This window comes from Sphaeramia orbicularis, chromosome 22 (genome assembly GCF_902148855.1).
Source record: "Sphaeramia orbicularis chromosome 22, fSphaOr1.1, whole genome shotgun sequence".
Taxonomy (NCBI): Eukaryota; Metazoa; Chordata; class Actinopteri; order Kurtiformes; family Apogonidae; genus Sphaeramia; species Sphaeramia orbicularis.
In genome coordinates, this window is record NC_043978.1 from 23,724,977 (window position 1) to 23,741,787 (window position 16,811).

A 16,811-nucleotide genomic window follows, 5' to 3' on the forward strand; every position below is an offset into this window, starting at 1 on the left:
GGATCAGAATTATTTATTGTATAGTTTATCATCATACTAAAGAGTAAATAACAATATAGAATTATTATTTCTTTATAAAAATGCTTATTATTAGAAAACTGTTGATTTAAAAAGTGAAGTGTGACATTCTTAATGTATGTATTGGCGTAACATAAGCAGGATGGATCAGCACCATACTCCATGTTATTACAACCTGTAAAAATAAAACACGTGATATATAGTATATAATCTTGTAAGAAAAATTGGGGAATCTAAAAGAATAGAATATTTGTTTTTCAGGTAAATTCATTTAAAATATAACTTGGCCATTTGTGACATGAACATATGGCATTAATTGTGATGAAATTGGACATTTTTGAGCTGAAAACATAGTTCATATGAGCATCAACATGTTGAACAGAACTGAAATCCTGTAAATTTGCATAACTTGCATTTACCAACACAAAGTTCCTTTGGGGATTCACTTCTATTGATTTCTTATGCACAAAGACGGAAATAAGACCTCTAAGGAAATTTTAGCCGAAATAAGATATAAACAATAAAGAAAAACAAAAAACTAAAATGAACCTCTGCCACATCTGCATTTGAATAAATACCTAAAAATATCGATACAGTATTGTGAAATGAAATATCACGATATATTGCAGAACCGATATTTTCTAACACCCCTACACCCAACTTGTCATCCATTTGTCTCAATGCAGAATGTCAGGTTATACATGTGCAGCGTAGATTAGATACCGATCTTTGCCAATATTGCTTTCAACACAAGGTCAAAGCACGATTCTTTCACAGTCAAACCTCAGCGACCTCTGTATTGTGAACGAAGGCTCCACAGAAACACTATTGTTGTTCTATAGAAAAGCATTCTTCCACTACAGACAGACTAACACAAACACAACCATCCATAGACACAATCACACATGTATCTACTGGTTCTTGTGTTGTAGTGAAACACCCCACCCCCATGATATCAACAGTCTCAAATGTAATGTTGCAGCTGCATGAAAATGTTACTGTAGGAAATAAAATGGTTCCAACCTCCAAGTCCAATTTTAGTGGTTGCGTCACAAACCAGTAGGTACAAGAGCAGCGGACTGGGCTAATGGTTCATATATATATATAAGACATATATATGATAGACAGTCAAGTGTCACAAATGGGTCCAGTATTCATCCAAAAGTTGTCCATTTAAATGGGCTGTGTGATGTATAATATATCACATTTCTGCTTTATTGTCCTCAAGAAATTTATGGGATTCATAAAAACCAGTTGGTACCATCTGTTCATAAATAGCCCATTTAAAGGAAGACTATCCCTATAAGACTGAATGATAACAGACAGGTAATACTTACCCATTCTCATGTCTGACCACATTAGTTATGCCAGGAAGAGCTAAACACATTCATTATTGAGGAGAACCTAGTTTGGGCAACCATTAAAGATTGGAGATGGAGTGTTATTTTGTACTGGATTGGAGTTTTGTCTGTAATGTGTATGTTTGTATCTGTTTGTTTCCCATAAATATTTATAGAAACGCTGAGAAATTCTACATTTGCCACGAAAATAACTAAACCTTCCTGTTGTGTTAGGGTCCGCACCAACACATTTTAGTTTTAAACGCATAAATAAACCACATAAAAGTTGTGTATTACTTCAAGGCTTTTTGACTTTGTCAGGAACCTCTATTTCAACAAAATAATACTTTTATTTTTTTTTTTAAACTAAATTGTGAAATGCTCTGGTTGGAATTGTGACCTTTGTACCTACAGTTAAGGGACTTTTATGACAAAAAAATAAAGCAACAATAAGCTTCTAAAAATGATTATTGGAGTATATTATTCTCAAAAAAATACAAAATTATATCTTCTTTTTTACAAACATTTAATGGGGAATAGAGGTTGGAACACTGGATGTGAAACAGAAATGGGAAAAAGAACTAGGAATGTGTGTCTCAGAGGAGGAACGGATCAATATATGGAGAACTCAACAGTCAACCACTTCTTTAAGAACATGGAGGGAACATTGCTGGAAAAATATAATCTGATTTTTCATAACTCCTAAAATTACAGCTAAATATGTGTGCAGAGTTCAAGAGAATCAGTGTAAATCATGTACATGTCTTTTGGTTAGGTCCTAAACTTGCAACTTTTGGGATAATGTATATTCAACAATTGTTAAGATATAATAATAATAATACATTTTATTTGTAATGCACTTGATATTTTTATCTAAAAATCTCAAAATGCTACAGGCAGGGTACAATAAATACGATTAAAAGGGAAGTCAGAGAATAAAAATAGAAAGTAAGACATGAAAATGGTTAAAAAAAGACAGTTAAAACAGGTGAAGCATGCACAAATGTGGGGAGATCATGGTTATGCTTTCCTGAATAAAATGGTCTTCAGGCCTGATATTCAGATATTGGGTTATGCAATCCCTAAAAGATGTTTAGTGATGTATTTCGGATGTATTATTGGTAATAATGTAAGAAAAAATTATAGATATTTGTTCAACTAAAAAGCTAAAAAAAAAAAAAAAAATAGATGGTAACAAAGAGTCAACTGTCAACCACTTCTTCAAGAACATGGAGAGAACATTGCTGAAAAAATATAATTCAATTTTTCATAACTCCTAAAATTACAGCTAAATATGTGTCCAGAGTTGAGAGAGTTGTGGAGATGTCAGTGTAGATCATGCACATGTCTTTTGGTTATTGTCCTAAACTTGCATCATTTTGGGATAATGCATATTCAACAATTAACCCTTTCATGCATAGTGGTCCCGCCAGTGGACAGTTATTCTCCGGCTGTTCTCTTGTATATTCATGGGTTTTGTTGTTTTAGTTCCATATCAGCCAACACAGTGGATGCTCATGCACCATCCCATAATACACTGACATTCAGTCTATTGCTGTAACTTTGCTGTTCTTGATAAACCTGATCTGCACTATCATATTTGGGTGTAAATCAATTGCTAATTGTTATTAGACTGTAATTAACAGTTTTTTTTTCTTTGTTTTTTTTTTTTAAACAAAAAGTTTTTTTTTTCATATTATTTGAGTGAATAATAACTAGCATAAAATATGAGAAAACATCAGATCAGCGGCATTAAAAATGTTTTTTTATATTATAGTTTTCACACAGTATATCAGTAAATACATGTTTCTTTGCTTCCAAAATTAAAATAATTAAATGGTGTCCAGCGAAGTGGACATTTTTGTAACTCCATGTAAAATAGGTTCATAAAAAACTTTCAATCACATTGTTTTTTTCATGCCTAAAGTTGACTAAAAACACTCAAGGAAAAATCTTGATTAAGGTTCTCATAATTCTTACATGAAAGGGTTAAGATACTGGGTTATGCAATCCCTAAAACATGTTTGGTGATGTATTTCAGATGTATTATTGGTAATAATGTAAGAAAAAATGATAGATATTTGTTTAAAATTATATTTGCAGCCTGTAAAAAGGCTATTATCAAAAAAAAAAAAAAAAAAAAAATGGTGCAGATTAGAACCACCTACAACTAACGACTGGATGTAAATAGTGAATGGAATATTTGAGATGGAGATTCTGATGCATAGATTGAAGACTCAAGAAGAACAGTGTCATGATAAATGGAAGAAATGGACAATTTTCATGTCAACGTCACATGACTAAAACCAATTGATAGTCACAAAGGTTCTTTTTATGGTCAATGTATCCCAAATGTTCTTCATGTTTGTTTTGTATTGTACAGAAATCAAACAATAAAAATTAAAAATTAAAAAAAGAGATGGTAACAGAAAGCTAACGCAAGAGGAAGGTTCAAAGTGTTCAATTCGATTTCAGGAAACAATGTAAAAACCCAAACACTAAACCTAAAACTCTAGATTCTAGCCCTTTATAATCTATTTATCGTAAGCCTGAAGGCATGTCGCTCATTGGAAAACTTAACTGCCCCAGTAGCTTACATCTCCTGTGCTGCTTGGCATCGCGGCAAACACACAATCCAATTTGTATCGATACACAGGTTGAAGCCGAGGCCTTTACATAATACCAAGGCATTTGTGAACAAGCCTAAAAATATGCCCTCTCTAACAACCCCCGGGTAAGCCTTGAAACTAAATAAGGATGTCAAGTGACGCGTCTTTCGGAGATGTATGCTAATCGGCTGAGGTTTACACAGACACAATCCTCGCCCCACTTACAGCCCACTAGTGTAAAATGCAAAAGTCTAAAACTCCTAATAAGAGAAAAAACCTGATGTTTAGGTCCTTAGAAATGAAACTAAAACAGAAAACAGTGCATCGGTTTGTCGGATTTAAACACAAATGCTCCACAATGATGAGATGAGCTCCATGAATCTGTAATGAATTTTATTAGCGTCTTTGATGAGAGATAACCAGCACATGCATACAGATGTCCACACGAACGGGCTGATGTCGCACTAAGCTGATCTGAGCCATTATTAGAACAATGGGTACGGTTACATGATGTTTTTTAAATCCGATTTATTTTTGCAGAAGAAATTAATTCGGAACTAAAGTATTTTCTCTTCTGTTTACATGGAAATGTTAAACCCCAATAAAGGTTTACATGAGGTATTAATGAGGTAGATAAGTGAGTAAAAGGGTTTGTGCTGCAGTGCTCACGTTGCCTTGTTCTTACAGCCCTTCTGTTAGCTTAGCTTAGCATAGTCACTGCATTTCCATGGTCACACGTAGCCAGTTTTTTAAAGGTGATTTGTTGTCTTTTGTAAGTGATTTTCTGAAATCCGATTCTCCTTAATTATTTCTTTAGATCCTTGACTCACTGCACTCATACAATCTTGGGACTGTTGTGTTGACGGAAGTTGGAAAATCTTTTTGTTGGAAGGGATGCATGCGCTACCGTTTTAGCTTTGCATTAGTTTTTATTTCCCAAGATTTTATTAGTGCACATCGCCATGATTTGAGCCTCAATTTGTGATCATATTGACCCCACCGGACTAAAGTAATGATTAGGGAGAACTGAATTTCACAAAACCACTCATAAAATACTACAAATCACCTACAAAAGCCTGGCAATGTCTGACCATAGGAATGAAGCCTTTATGCTAAGCTAGGCTAAGCTAAGCTAACGGAAGGGCTGCGAGAACAAGGCATTCGGTGCACTGCAGTGCAAACTGATTTGCCCACTTATCGAACTCATTAGTGTAATACAAATGAATGAATAAAAAATAAGTGGTGAACTCTTCCTTCAGGGTTTTCCAGGCTGGTAGATCCCATCAGAATAGCCCACTGGAACGGTTTGGGTTGACTAGACTGCATTACATATTCTTCCACCAACGCAGAATGTGTGCGTCATCGCGACAGGACAAGACAACGAACATGTGCAGAATGGAAGGAATAAAGTCCAAACAGAATAAAGGGTTTACATGTCCGAGGAATAATTTAAATCAGAATTAAAAGGGTTAAACCAGTGACTTTGTTCGGGTTTAAATTTAATCCGAACTTTTCTTTTTCAACTGGAATAAGGTGTTTACATGGGCATCTTAAATAGGATCTAACCTTTAATCAGATTAAACCAGGAATAAAAGTTGTCATGTAAACGCACAGAATGAGATGAGCTCAATGAATCTATGATGAATTTTATTAGTGTCTTTGATGAGAGATAACCAGCACATGCATACAGATGTCCACACGAACGGGCTGATGTCGCACTAAGCTGATCTGAGCCATTATTAGAACAATGTGTGTGGTGCTGGAACTGACCAGAATTACTTAAAGCTTCTTAACCTCTGAGGTCTTGCAGTGACTAAAACACTTCCAGGTCTCATGATTCAGACTGCTGACCCTGGGCTACTGCTCTCCCTGACGTCGACCAAACAATGCAGTTTTAGTAACACGAAAGCTAAGTGAATTTCCTTGCTATTGGCTTCTTAAGCATCTGATAAAATCTTGTTATAAGTAGGACTCAGTCTGCAAGTTAAGGCCTCAAACACATTAACATATGGAAAAAGACATCGCTCTAAAGCATGGGTGTCAAACTCATTTATGTTCAAGGGCCACATGTAGGCCAGTATAATCTAAAGTGGGCCAGACCAGGGAAATAATACTATATTAACCTATAAATAATGTCAACTTCAAGCTTTCTCTGTGTTTTAGAGTGAAAACATTAAAATTCCATTAACCCAAAAAGACCCAAACATCCACCATCTACCTACATAATACCTGTTGATCCACTAATCTGATCAATACATGCCAATAATCGGTGTAAAATACAGTTATTCATATTTTCATGGTCATCAGATATGACATATTTGGATGTTCAGAGGCTCTGTAGTTATCATGGAAACACCGTCATCTTCTACAACATTAATTCACCAGTAAAACCCACTGAGTTGGATCAATGACAGTAAATGGAGACACTGGGTTTATGTTCAGTTAATGATAGATTTGACTGAAAAAGTCACTTTTTCTTCAGTTTTGTCCATTTCTAAAATAATCATCCTCAACTTTAATATGAACTTTTATGAACATCTACATAATCAATAAATTAAATATAAGAAAACATCTGATTTTTACTGGAAAAACACAAAATAAAGAGGACAATATTACAATAAATGATGATGGTGATTTAGATATTCATGCCTTCAGGGTTTTTTCTTTTGTATTTTAGTTTTTATACTCTTTTAAAAACATCATTTATACTTTTTATGGCACCTAGGACGTTTGCACTTTTTTAAGATTTTGTTGTACCTGTACAATGACAATAAGGACATTCTATTCTATTCTATTCTATTCTATTCTATTCTATTCTATTCTATTCTATTCTATTCTATTCTATTCTATTCTATTCTAAATCACATAAAAAAAGTTAAATATAGAGAAAAAATTATTTGGGAATTGCTCCAAAAGTAGCACTAGGTTTTATGGGTTAAGGAAATTAAGGAAAATGTTTACATCTACAAACTATTCTAAAAAAAATTTGAATAACATGAGCAACCTGAAATTTCTAAGGAAAAATAAGTGCAATTTTAACAATATTATGCCTATTATGTTTATTAATATTTACACATTTACATTACAACTTACAGATTGCAGTCAATCTACAAATACACAAAACATTTAATAACAAGCAGAATATTGTTAAAATTGCACTTAGTTCTCTTAAGACATTTCAAGTTGTTCATATTTTTTGGTGAAAAACTTATGTGTAAATGTAAGCATTTTCATGTAATTTTCCTTTTTTTTTTTTTTACACTAAAACAAAGGAAAAAAATTGGTTATAGGTTATTATGATAGTATTTTACTGATCTGACCCACTTCGGATCTGACCCTGGCTCTTTTTCAGATTAATTTGGTTTTCTATGTAGAACCTGAACTAAAATCATTTGAACGCCTTTGATTTTAATATCTTCAGTAAAATTTTTGAATGGGCCGGATTGGATCCCTTGGCTTTTGGCCCGTGGGCCGTACGTTTAACACCCTTGCTCTAAAAGCAACAAATTTACAAAAAATAAATTAGAACTTTTGTTATTAAGCATACATATTTTCTCTATGATACGTCATTTCCTGACAGTTCATCTCTATACATTCATTTCAGCTTCTATTAACACCAACAGATCCATGTTATATTATAATACAGAGACAGTTTAACAAACAGCAGCCCTAGAGTAAAACCTATCACTCCAGAATGCTCGTCTGCACACAGAAATGTGTTAATCATTCAAAAGCTTTCACACACATAAAGTCAATTGTTGTTTTGTCCTTTGGAGAAATACTTTCACACTGATTTCACAAAATGAAACAAAGTGTGTAAGAATCTGTAAAGTCCCTGAAAGAGCAGAAATGCTGCACGATTCAAGGATTTAAGGCAAAACACAAAATCAACTTGGGAACCACTTTACAATTCGGCATCAATTTTAAAGAGCAAATAATATGATACGGTGAGATCATTTACTCTACACTTACGTACTGTTTATACAGCCTTTATTAGAATTCATTTGGGTTTCCAAGGTTTGAGTCTATCTATATAAACATTTAATTTATGTCAGTCATTTACTGTGGGGTTTGGGTTCTCATTTTCTATTCATCAAATTAAACAAATACAAGTTTGCTCCTGTAAATATTAATAGAGTCTTTGAATTTTCATCTGGATGTCCCAGCTGCCATTTCCATAAGATAAGAGGGTGAACATTAGAGATGCTTTTCTGAACACTTTGATAAATCTAATGAATTTGATGAAAACCCTCTGGAATAGATGGATTTTTTTGAAACTTGACAACCCAGACTGTAATGTCCTTCAACAGGCAGCTCATGGTACAGCACTGAATAGAAGATATAGACACACTTTTACACAAATTATGCTGCCACAATGTTCATCTGCTGATTGCTTGATGAATGTTTGATAAATATTAAAATATTGATACGGAAGATTTGTACTCTGTGTTGCGCTGGGAAGCAGTTGTTTGTTAACACGACAATAAAGTAGCTCGTGTTATCACTGTAGAAGAACCAATAAAGACCCAAACATCCACTAGTGACCAAAACCATCTACTGATCTGAACTGTTTCATACCTGTTGATCCACTAATTCTATCAGTCCATGTAAATAATTGGTGTAAAATGCAGTTTGTCATCTTTTCATGGTCATCAGATATGACCCGTAGTTACTGTGGAAACACTGTCATCTTCTACAACATTGACTCACCAGTAAAACCCATGGAGTTGGATCAATAACAGAGGATGGAAACACTTGTCTTATGATCAGTTATTAATAGATTTTGCTAAAAAAAAAAAAAAAAAAATCCCTTTTTCTTCAGTTTTTCTTTGTTATGATATAATAACTTTTGAATTTACTATGTTTTTATGAACATCTGCATGATCAGCTAATTAAACATAGGGAAAAATACATGATTTACACTGAAAAATGAAAAATATAGAGGATAATGTTATAATAAATGATTCATTCTTTATTCTTTATGAGCTGAAGTGGCTCTATGAAGTATTAATATTCCAAACTCTCAACAGCAGGGGCAGGTCATGTACCAGAACACACTTAGTACGACCAAAAGCACCAACAAATCAACACTATGTATCCACAGATCACTCACTGAAAAAAGAATAAAGCTCATTATTTACCAAGTTTTCTTCTTCAAACATAACCTCATGGCCAGTTATTTGGACAGTCAGACAAATTAACCACGTCCTATAATCTTCATGTGCTGCATCAGCTGATAGTTTACATTACAGCTCTGTTAGCTTAGCTCTGTTTATAGACAGAAAACAGCCACAGGAAAACCACCAATCACTTCTGTTTTCTGTACAGTTTAAGTTGCCATTAGATGCACTAAAGATCTGTTCGGAATCGTCCAAACAAGGTCAGAACTGTCACAGTTTAGTCTGAACCATGGATCAAGAAACGGTAACTTAGCAAAGATAATAACATTACATAACAAGTGGTGCCAGGCACAACAAACCCCACCCCTGGCACAGAGTGTAGCTTAGTTTGGCATCGGTCCAGCTGATGTCATCATGTCTATGCGTGTGCTGATGTCAGAATATCAATTGCCTCAATATTTGTGCCAAGTTTGAAGTAAATTGAAGCTAAATTGTTTTGAAATTTCGCCCATTATAAGTAAATAGGGAAAAAAATTATTTTAAAAATTCATTAAAAATTTGAACTTTGACCTACTTTCCCCAAAATGTAATCAGATCTATTCTGGATCACTGACAATTTATAAACCAAATTTGGTATGAATTCAATCAATAGTTTTGCTGTTACAGACATTTGAAATTTCACCTATTATAAGTAAATGAAGAAAAATACTGATTTTAAAAATTCATAAAAAATTGGAACTTTGACCTATTTTCCCCAAAATGTAATCAGATCTATTCTGGGTCACTGGCAATCTATAAACCCAATTTCATTTGAATTCAACTAATAATTTTGCGGCTACAGACATGTGAAATTTTAGCCATTATAAGTAAATGGAGAAAAAACAATATTTTAAAGGTCCCGTATTATGCAAATCTCACTTTGTGAAAGTTTTCTTATATTAGTGTGTGTTGCAGTAGCCTCATTATGAGGTTCGAATTTGAAAACTGTCTGTTTCCTCCCTGCCTTGCTACACCACATCTTGTGAAAATGTCTGCTCAAACGGCCGAGTTTGAGTTGGGTCCGCTTATGACGACATAAGCGGATTTAACTCCTCCCTCTGACTGTGCCCCCACCCTGGCAAAGCGAGCCCCGCCCTGGCAAAGTACCTCTTGGACAACAAACATGGCGAAGGCGAGACACGCAAGTTGTGGTGTTGTTGGCTGCACACACCAACACGAACGTTTATTTTTGCTCCCCACTTCCGAGCCTCTCCGTAAAAAGTGGCTGGATTCTATCTTTGATGGTCATGGACCAAACAACATTCCCAAACGCTTGTATGTGTGTGCCCGGCATTTCACGGACGAGTGTTTTTTGAACATGGGCCCATACAGCTCCGGCTTAGCACAAAGACTCCGAATCAAGAAGGACGCAGTACCAACGCTTCGTGACCCAAGTACAAGTGTGGGAGATGTAAGTTCTTCTCATTTTTTTGTATCTTTACTGCATAACCCTACATTACGGATAAGCTGGTGGTTGTTGACGTGTACAACTTTAGCATGGCAGCTAACATAGCTCGGTTACTGCTGCTAACATTTGCGTCCCCGTTAACATGCAAGAGCTGATAATATCGAGAGACATTCAACATAACTACTTTGAACACGGGCCTTTTGTGGTTAGCTTCAGTATAGTTAGCATCAAGCTTGTTAGTAGCTGCCTGCATTAGTGGCGGCAGGCGTCTTTCCGTGTCAGGTCCACGAACCACCGCCACAACACCGCCGTTTTCCGTCGGGGCTAAATCACGCCTCAAGGCAAAGAAAGCCAGTGTTTGGAAAGACGTTCTGTCTGAGACATGTGTATTGTAGACGAGAGAGCCATGGCTTCACAGTCAACATTAGCGCGTAGTACCGCTAGCGGAAGCCGCGTCCTCTCCCAGAGAGGGGAGGGGGAGTGGGCGTGGACAGATGCGTTCATTTGCATACCCGGAAGCAGGCCCAGAAACAGCCTGTTCTGAGGAGGGCTGGTGAGAGTGACTTTTTCGACCGCTGAAACTCCGAACAAAGGATGATTTTGGGGCGAACAAACTTAAATACTATGTTTTTGGGCTTCTGAGACCTATATGACGTGACTGAAAAATAGCATAATAGGGGACCTTTAAAAATTCATTAAAAATTGGAACTTTGTCCTACTTTTCCCAAAATGTAATCAGATCTATTACTGGTCACTGGCAATCTATAAACCCAATTTGGTATGAATTCAACCAATAGTTTTGCTGTTAGAGTGTTAACAAACAAACCAAATCAAAAACAATACCCCTTGCCTCCCCTTGGGGGGGGTTAATAACTAATACACTGATCAATGCACAGGCTGGTATCATGGATGTAGGAACTAAGACATGGAGTTAAATAACCTCAACAACTGTTTCCCAGCACAAAACATTCCAATGCAGACTTCCCATAAGCACATGAACCTGCACCTTGACCCTTTAATAAGGTTAAGGTTAAATGGGTAAGACCATCTCGTAAACCCTTTAGAATACATGCCTCATAGTAAAGAGGTAAACAAGCTTGCTGAAATAACACTCAAACTAACAGTGAAGAGGAGCTGCAGCAGCAAAGGTCTATTATCTACTGTAAGAATGAAAGCAAAGTCAAAAGCTGAAGCTGTCTGTTTTAGAAATGTTAGGTGCTTTCAGATTAGGTTAGATACTGCATGTTGGAAAGGTTAGTTAAGAAACAGAAAGGTCATGCTCTCTCTGAGGCGTTGGACATGTAGTTCCAATATGGAAAAACGAAATACCGGTATGGAAGCTAAAGTTGTCTGTCTCTTAGGCCCAGATTTACTGGAGGCTCCAGGGTTTGGCGAGTTTCTGGACCCAGAGTGCTGTGTCTAAGTGAGACAAAGTGATTTGACCTTCGTTTAAATGGTTCACTACATCATTTGCATACTGTATACAATGACCACACAGCTGGCTACTGTTTGAAGAAATACCAGACTTAAAACTTATACAAAAATAGAAATTTACTGAGGAAATAAAAATATAAATCTTCACTTTTTTTGGAGAAAAATGGCAGCTGTGAGGATAAGGCTTCCTCTAAAGTGCATCCTCACTTCTACAGGGTAACAAGACATTAACCCATAAAGACCCAAACATCCACCATCGACCAAATCCATCTATAACGTTTAATACCTGTTGAACTGCTAATCTAAATAACTGTTGTAAAATTCAGTTTCTAATCTTTTTTTGGTCATCAAATATGACCCATTTGGACGCTCAGAGGCTCTGTAGTGAACGTGGAAACACTGTCATCTTCTACAACATCAATTCACCAGTAAAGCTATGGAGTTGGATCAATGACAGTGGATGGACACACTTGATTTACGTTGAGTTCATGCTATATTTTACTGAAAAAGTCCATTTTTCTTAAGTTTTCTATGTTTTTGATATAACAACCCTCAACTTTTAATTGAAACTTTTATGAACATCTGCATGATCAGTAAAATATTGGGAAATATGTGATTTTCATTTAAAAATGCTAAATACAGAGCATAATGTTACAATAAATGGTGGTAAATCACTTGAGAAAGGTTAAAAATAGAGAAAAATTCAAACTATCACTGGGTCTTTTGTGAACATTTACATGATCAATGAATGAAATAAAGGGAAACGGGTGATTTTCATTTAAAAATGCTGAATACAGAGCATAATATTACAATAAATGGTAATACATTGCTTGAAAAAGGTTAAAAATAGAGAAAAATTCAAAGTATCACTGGGTCTTTATGGGTTAAGCCAACATGAGACTACTCTTCAACATCTTACTCTTACTAAAGTACCACTTTGGTCAAACACTATACTCTCTATATCGCAATATTTACATTCAGTCCTGTTACATGCTTCATCTACCAAAGTAAGTATGAGAAAGAAGCATGAAGGAACATGATATCCAACACAAACGCTTGTGTACCTACCAGTTCAAGGAAGGTATTCTCCAGTGACTTATACTCAGGTGAGTTCTTGTTGAACAGGTCATCAGAAAACATCATGTTAGTGACCCTTAAGCTAAAGAAAACCACTAACTCTCTGCTTTTGTCCACGGCTGTCATCAGAGGGGTGGTGGCCTGTCTCATGGCCGGGGCAGCCGTGGATTCATGTGGACGTTCATCAGATTCTGAAGGGAACCCACTCCCACTCTCCTCCTCTAGAAGCTTGGTTATTTCTGCGTCTGTCCTATTCTGACTCGACTCTAAATCCTCTCGAACGTTTGAAACCGTGCTGACTCCGCCGTGACCTCCACCGGTGTCGTTTCCATCTTCGGGGGCTTCACCGCTTTCTGCAGGGGACGGTAAAGGCTCCATATTTGGTTCCGGTTCTATGCTTTGTATTGTATTCTCATGAGATACAGGTTTTGAGGCGGGGAGTTCTGCCTCTGTGACGGATATTTGTGTAACTGTAGGACCAGCAGACGGTGGCGGGGCAGGGTTCATGTCAGCCGGGGTATCTGTGATTGATTCTTCGGGCTGGGGTTGGGGTTGTGGAGTTCCCTGGGGAAGATCATGTTGTTCTGGAAGTTCATTGTTCGCCATATCAGCTGGTCCAAGTACTGCTGAAAAGAAAAGGAAAGACAGCAAAAGTTAAGCTGCTATTCTGTAGATCAGGGGTTTCAGAGTCATTTAAGTTCAGGTTCCACATTCAGCCCAATATGAGCTCAACTTGACCGGACCAGTAACAGTGAAAAAAGTTAAATGTTCACATGTACAAAGTATCCCTAAAAATCTGAATAATCTGAACAAGCTGAAATTTCTAAGGAAAAATAAGTGCAATTTTACTAATATTCGACCTCAGTTTATCATTTACACATGTACATTATAACTAAAAACAAGACAGAGTGGCTAAAAAAACAGATGTAGACTAATGTTATGAAGCACGTTCGGAAGCACTTTGGGTCTATTTTGAAAATAAATATTTACTGAGATAAAAGAGGAACAATTTTTCAGATAAAACACATTTTTATATTATTTTTATACAAAATACCGCATGTAACACGGTAAAAAGGACATGAAAATTACTATTTTTTTTTTTTTTCAAATATCTTTTTACTCTCTCACAGGTACATTTTGGGAATCAAGCTAATTATCCAAGGCAGAGTGTTTCATAAAAATGACGATTTATATGCATTTAAATGGGCAGGTTCTGCATGTAACACCAGTGGACACAATGGGTTACACGCGAAACCTGGAATGAGACTAAGATTCATGAAAAACCTGCATGTCTAGATTAGAAAAACCACTAGGATCATCAAATTTACCACAGTGTCCTTATTTATGAGAACTTTTCAAGCCATGTTTTCCAGATTAAATACACTGACACCTAGGTAGTTTTTCCTGTCCCAATTTTGGTCCTATTTTTGGCCCCAAAATTTTATTAAAAAATCATTAATTTTGGGATGACTCAGAGTATCATTTTTTTGCAATTATCTGAGGTCATCATTAGGTACATCCTGGGGGGAAATATGTTTAAATTTCTCTTTTATTATTGGGTTTAAAAAGCTGGTAAAGTGCCAGGTACCAAAATGAACCCAGTTTCATAGATGCACCCAGATCACAGTGGATCTACAAATACACAAAACATTTCGTAAATGGCAGAACATTGGTCGAATTGGACTTAGTTCTCTTGAGACATTTAATGTTGTTTATATTTGTTCAAGTGATTCACATTTCTTGTGAAAGGATAATTAGTAAATGTCAACATTTTCATCTAATTTTACTTTTTTACACTAAAACAAAAGAAAGAATTTGTCATTATTTATAGGATGTTATGCTATTATTCTACTGGTCTGATCCACTTTAGATCATAGTGGTCTGTATGTGGAATATGAACTAAAAATATTTTAACACCCCTGATTGTTAATATCTTCAGTGTAATTTTTGCATTTTTAAAATTCATCCCACGGGCTGGACTGGACCCTTTACCGGGCTAGTTTTGGCCCATGAGCCGTATGTTTGACACCTGTTCTGTAGATGATATAGGTCACTGTGTTTTATTATTTAACTGCATGATTAAACCAACATAAATACTGTTAACCTCCTGTGCAGTGTGTTTGATCAGATCTTAAATGTGGCTTTGCTAAAATAATCTAATTTAAAACTCTAATACTTATTGCATTCTCTGTTGTATTTTCTCATGAAAGCTGTATAATGTTTACGCTACACCCTTCTTCACCTATTAGAGCATACATCCATCAGACGTTCCTCTTGCTGTTTCCATCATTTTGTCGACACTTTCTAAAATCTAACCAGACATTTGATGTTTGGGAAACCTGTCAGAACTCCACCAGACTTTAAAAGGAGGCTCTGTGGGTTTGAACAGTTTGAAGAAGTTTGACAGCACAGCATGAGTTTGTAATGAATCATCCTGTTGGCAGGTTTGCTTCTTGTTAAAGGTTTTTCTAATATTCTTTATTGACCCTGCAGGGAGCAATACTTATGATGTAGAACTAATCTACCAAATCTAATTGTACTGGCAATTTCATTTCCTGTTAGAAGTCAGTGGGGTTTTTTTTTCTTTTCTTTTTTTTTTTACTAACACCTTACAGTAAGAAGGTACTTTTTTCTCTCTGCCTCTGAAAAAGATGCATTGTGATATTTTCAATAATACAAATGAATTGGAAAAGATTGGATGTTAGTTTTTAGATGCATTTCTATAACACCCTGTCTCTGATTTTTAATTTTTTTTTTTTTTTTAATTTTTATTCTGTCCACACAGAAAATATGTGTCCACATGGCAATGTACAAAGAACTGAAAACCACTACAAATGCTTAGACAAACCATTGTTTCTTGAACAAACGGTAAAGAGGAGCGCTTCATGGACATCCAGGCGGTAATGAAAAATACTAATGAAAAACGGTAAAAGAGGTGCTCTTTGGTAACGGGACCATCAATGCACAAAAAATACAAAAACCAAGGCACTCTCCTATAATTTCAAAATGTCTTTTTTTTTTATTAATTATGGGATGTCTCATGTCTAAATGGACCTCACTGAGCCCCAACACATTTCAGCCTGCTGGCCTTCATCAGGGGGACAATCAATATCATAATTATTAAAGACATTTTAAAATGATGAGAGTGCCTTGGTTTTTGTATTTTTTGTGCAAACCATTGTTTCTGTTGGATTTAAAACTGAGGACATTGATGTGAAAGATTCGACCTATCAGATGAAATGCCTCTTATGCCTGCCAAAAAACACTGACATTTTAGCTTTTCGAAACTCCCCCTCCAACCTAAAGAAGCACACTGAGGTAAATTAAGTTAAATTGAAATGGGACCTGGATAAACTATATAATACTCCAAATTCTGACTGCTTTTGGTTGTTATTCACATTCACTTGTACTTTTGATTTTACTACTTGAGTACATTTAATGGTCGATTACTTGATAGACTTAAGTACACTGAATACTAGATACTTAAAGACTTTAACTTTTAGATGTAAATCACTTTGGTCTTCTGCAGGTTGTTGTAAAGTGCTATATAAGTAAACTTTGATTGATTGATTGATTGATTGGCTGGTTGGTTGATTGATTGATTGATTGATTGATTATCTCTGCCAGGAGGTATTGTGATCACTTTGCTTTGTGTCTTTGATTATTTGCTTGCTTGTTTGTTTTTTTGTTAGCAACTTTAGGGGAAAACTATTCCAACCATCTTTACCAAATTGTACCCACAGATAGGCCTAGGCCCTGGGACGAA

At 35.7% G+C, this 16,811-nt stretch overlaps 1 protein-coding gene across 5 annotated transcripts in view; it reads right to left on the minus strand.

Moving 5' to 3' along the window:
• Positions 1–16,811, minus strand: part of impg1b (interphotoreceptor matrix proteoglycan 1b) — a 63,683-nt gene that overhangs the window by 21,506 nt on the left and 25,366 nt on the right. For 4 of the 5 annotated variants that reach the window (XR_003934578.1, XM_030127367.1, XM_030127364.1 and 1 more), the window contains exons 11-12: positions 13,037–13,668; positions 11,864–11,953 (exon numbers count right to left, since the gene is read on the minus strand). Coding sequence is in view for 4 of the 5 variants with exons in the window: in XM_030127367.1 (XP_029983227.1) it covers positions 11,864–11,953; positions 13,037–13,668 (722 nt within the window). In the remaining variant the exon portion in view is untranslated. The remainder of the gene's footprint in view (positions 1–11,863; positions 11,954–13,036; positions 13,669–16,811) is intronic. The other variant, XM_030127366.1, reaches the window with a different exon arrangement.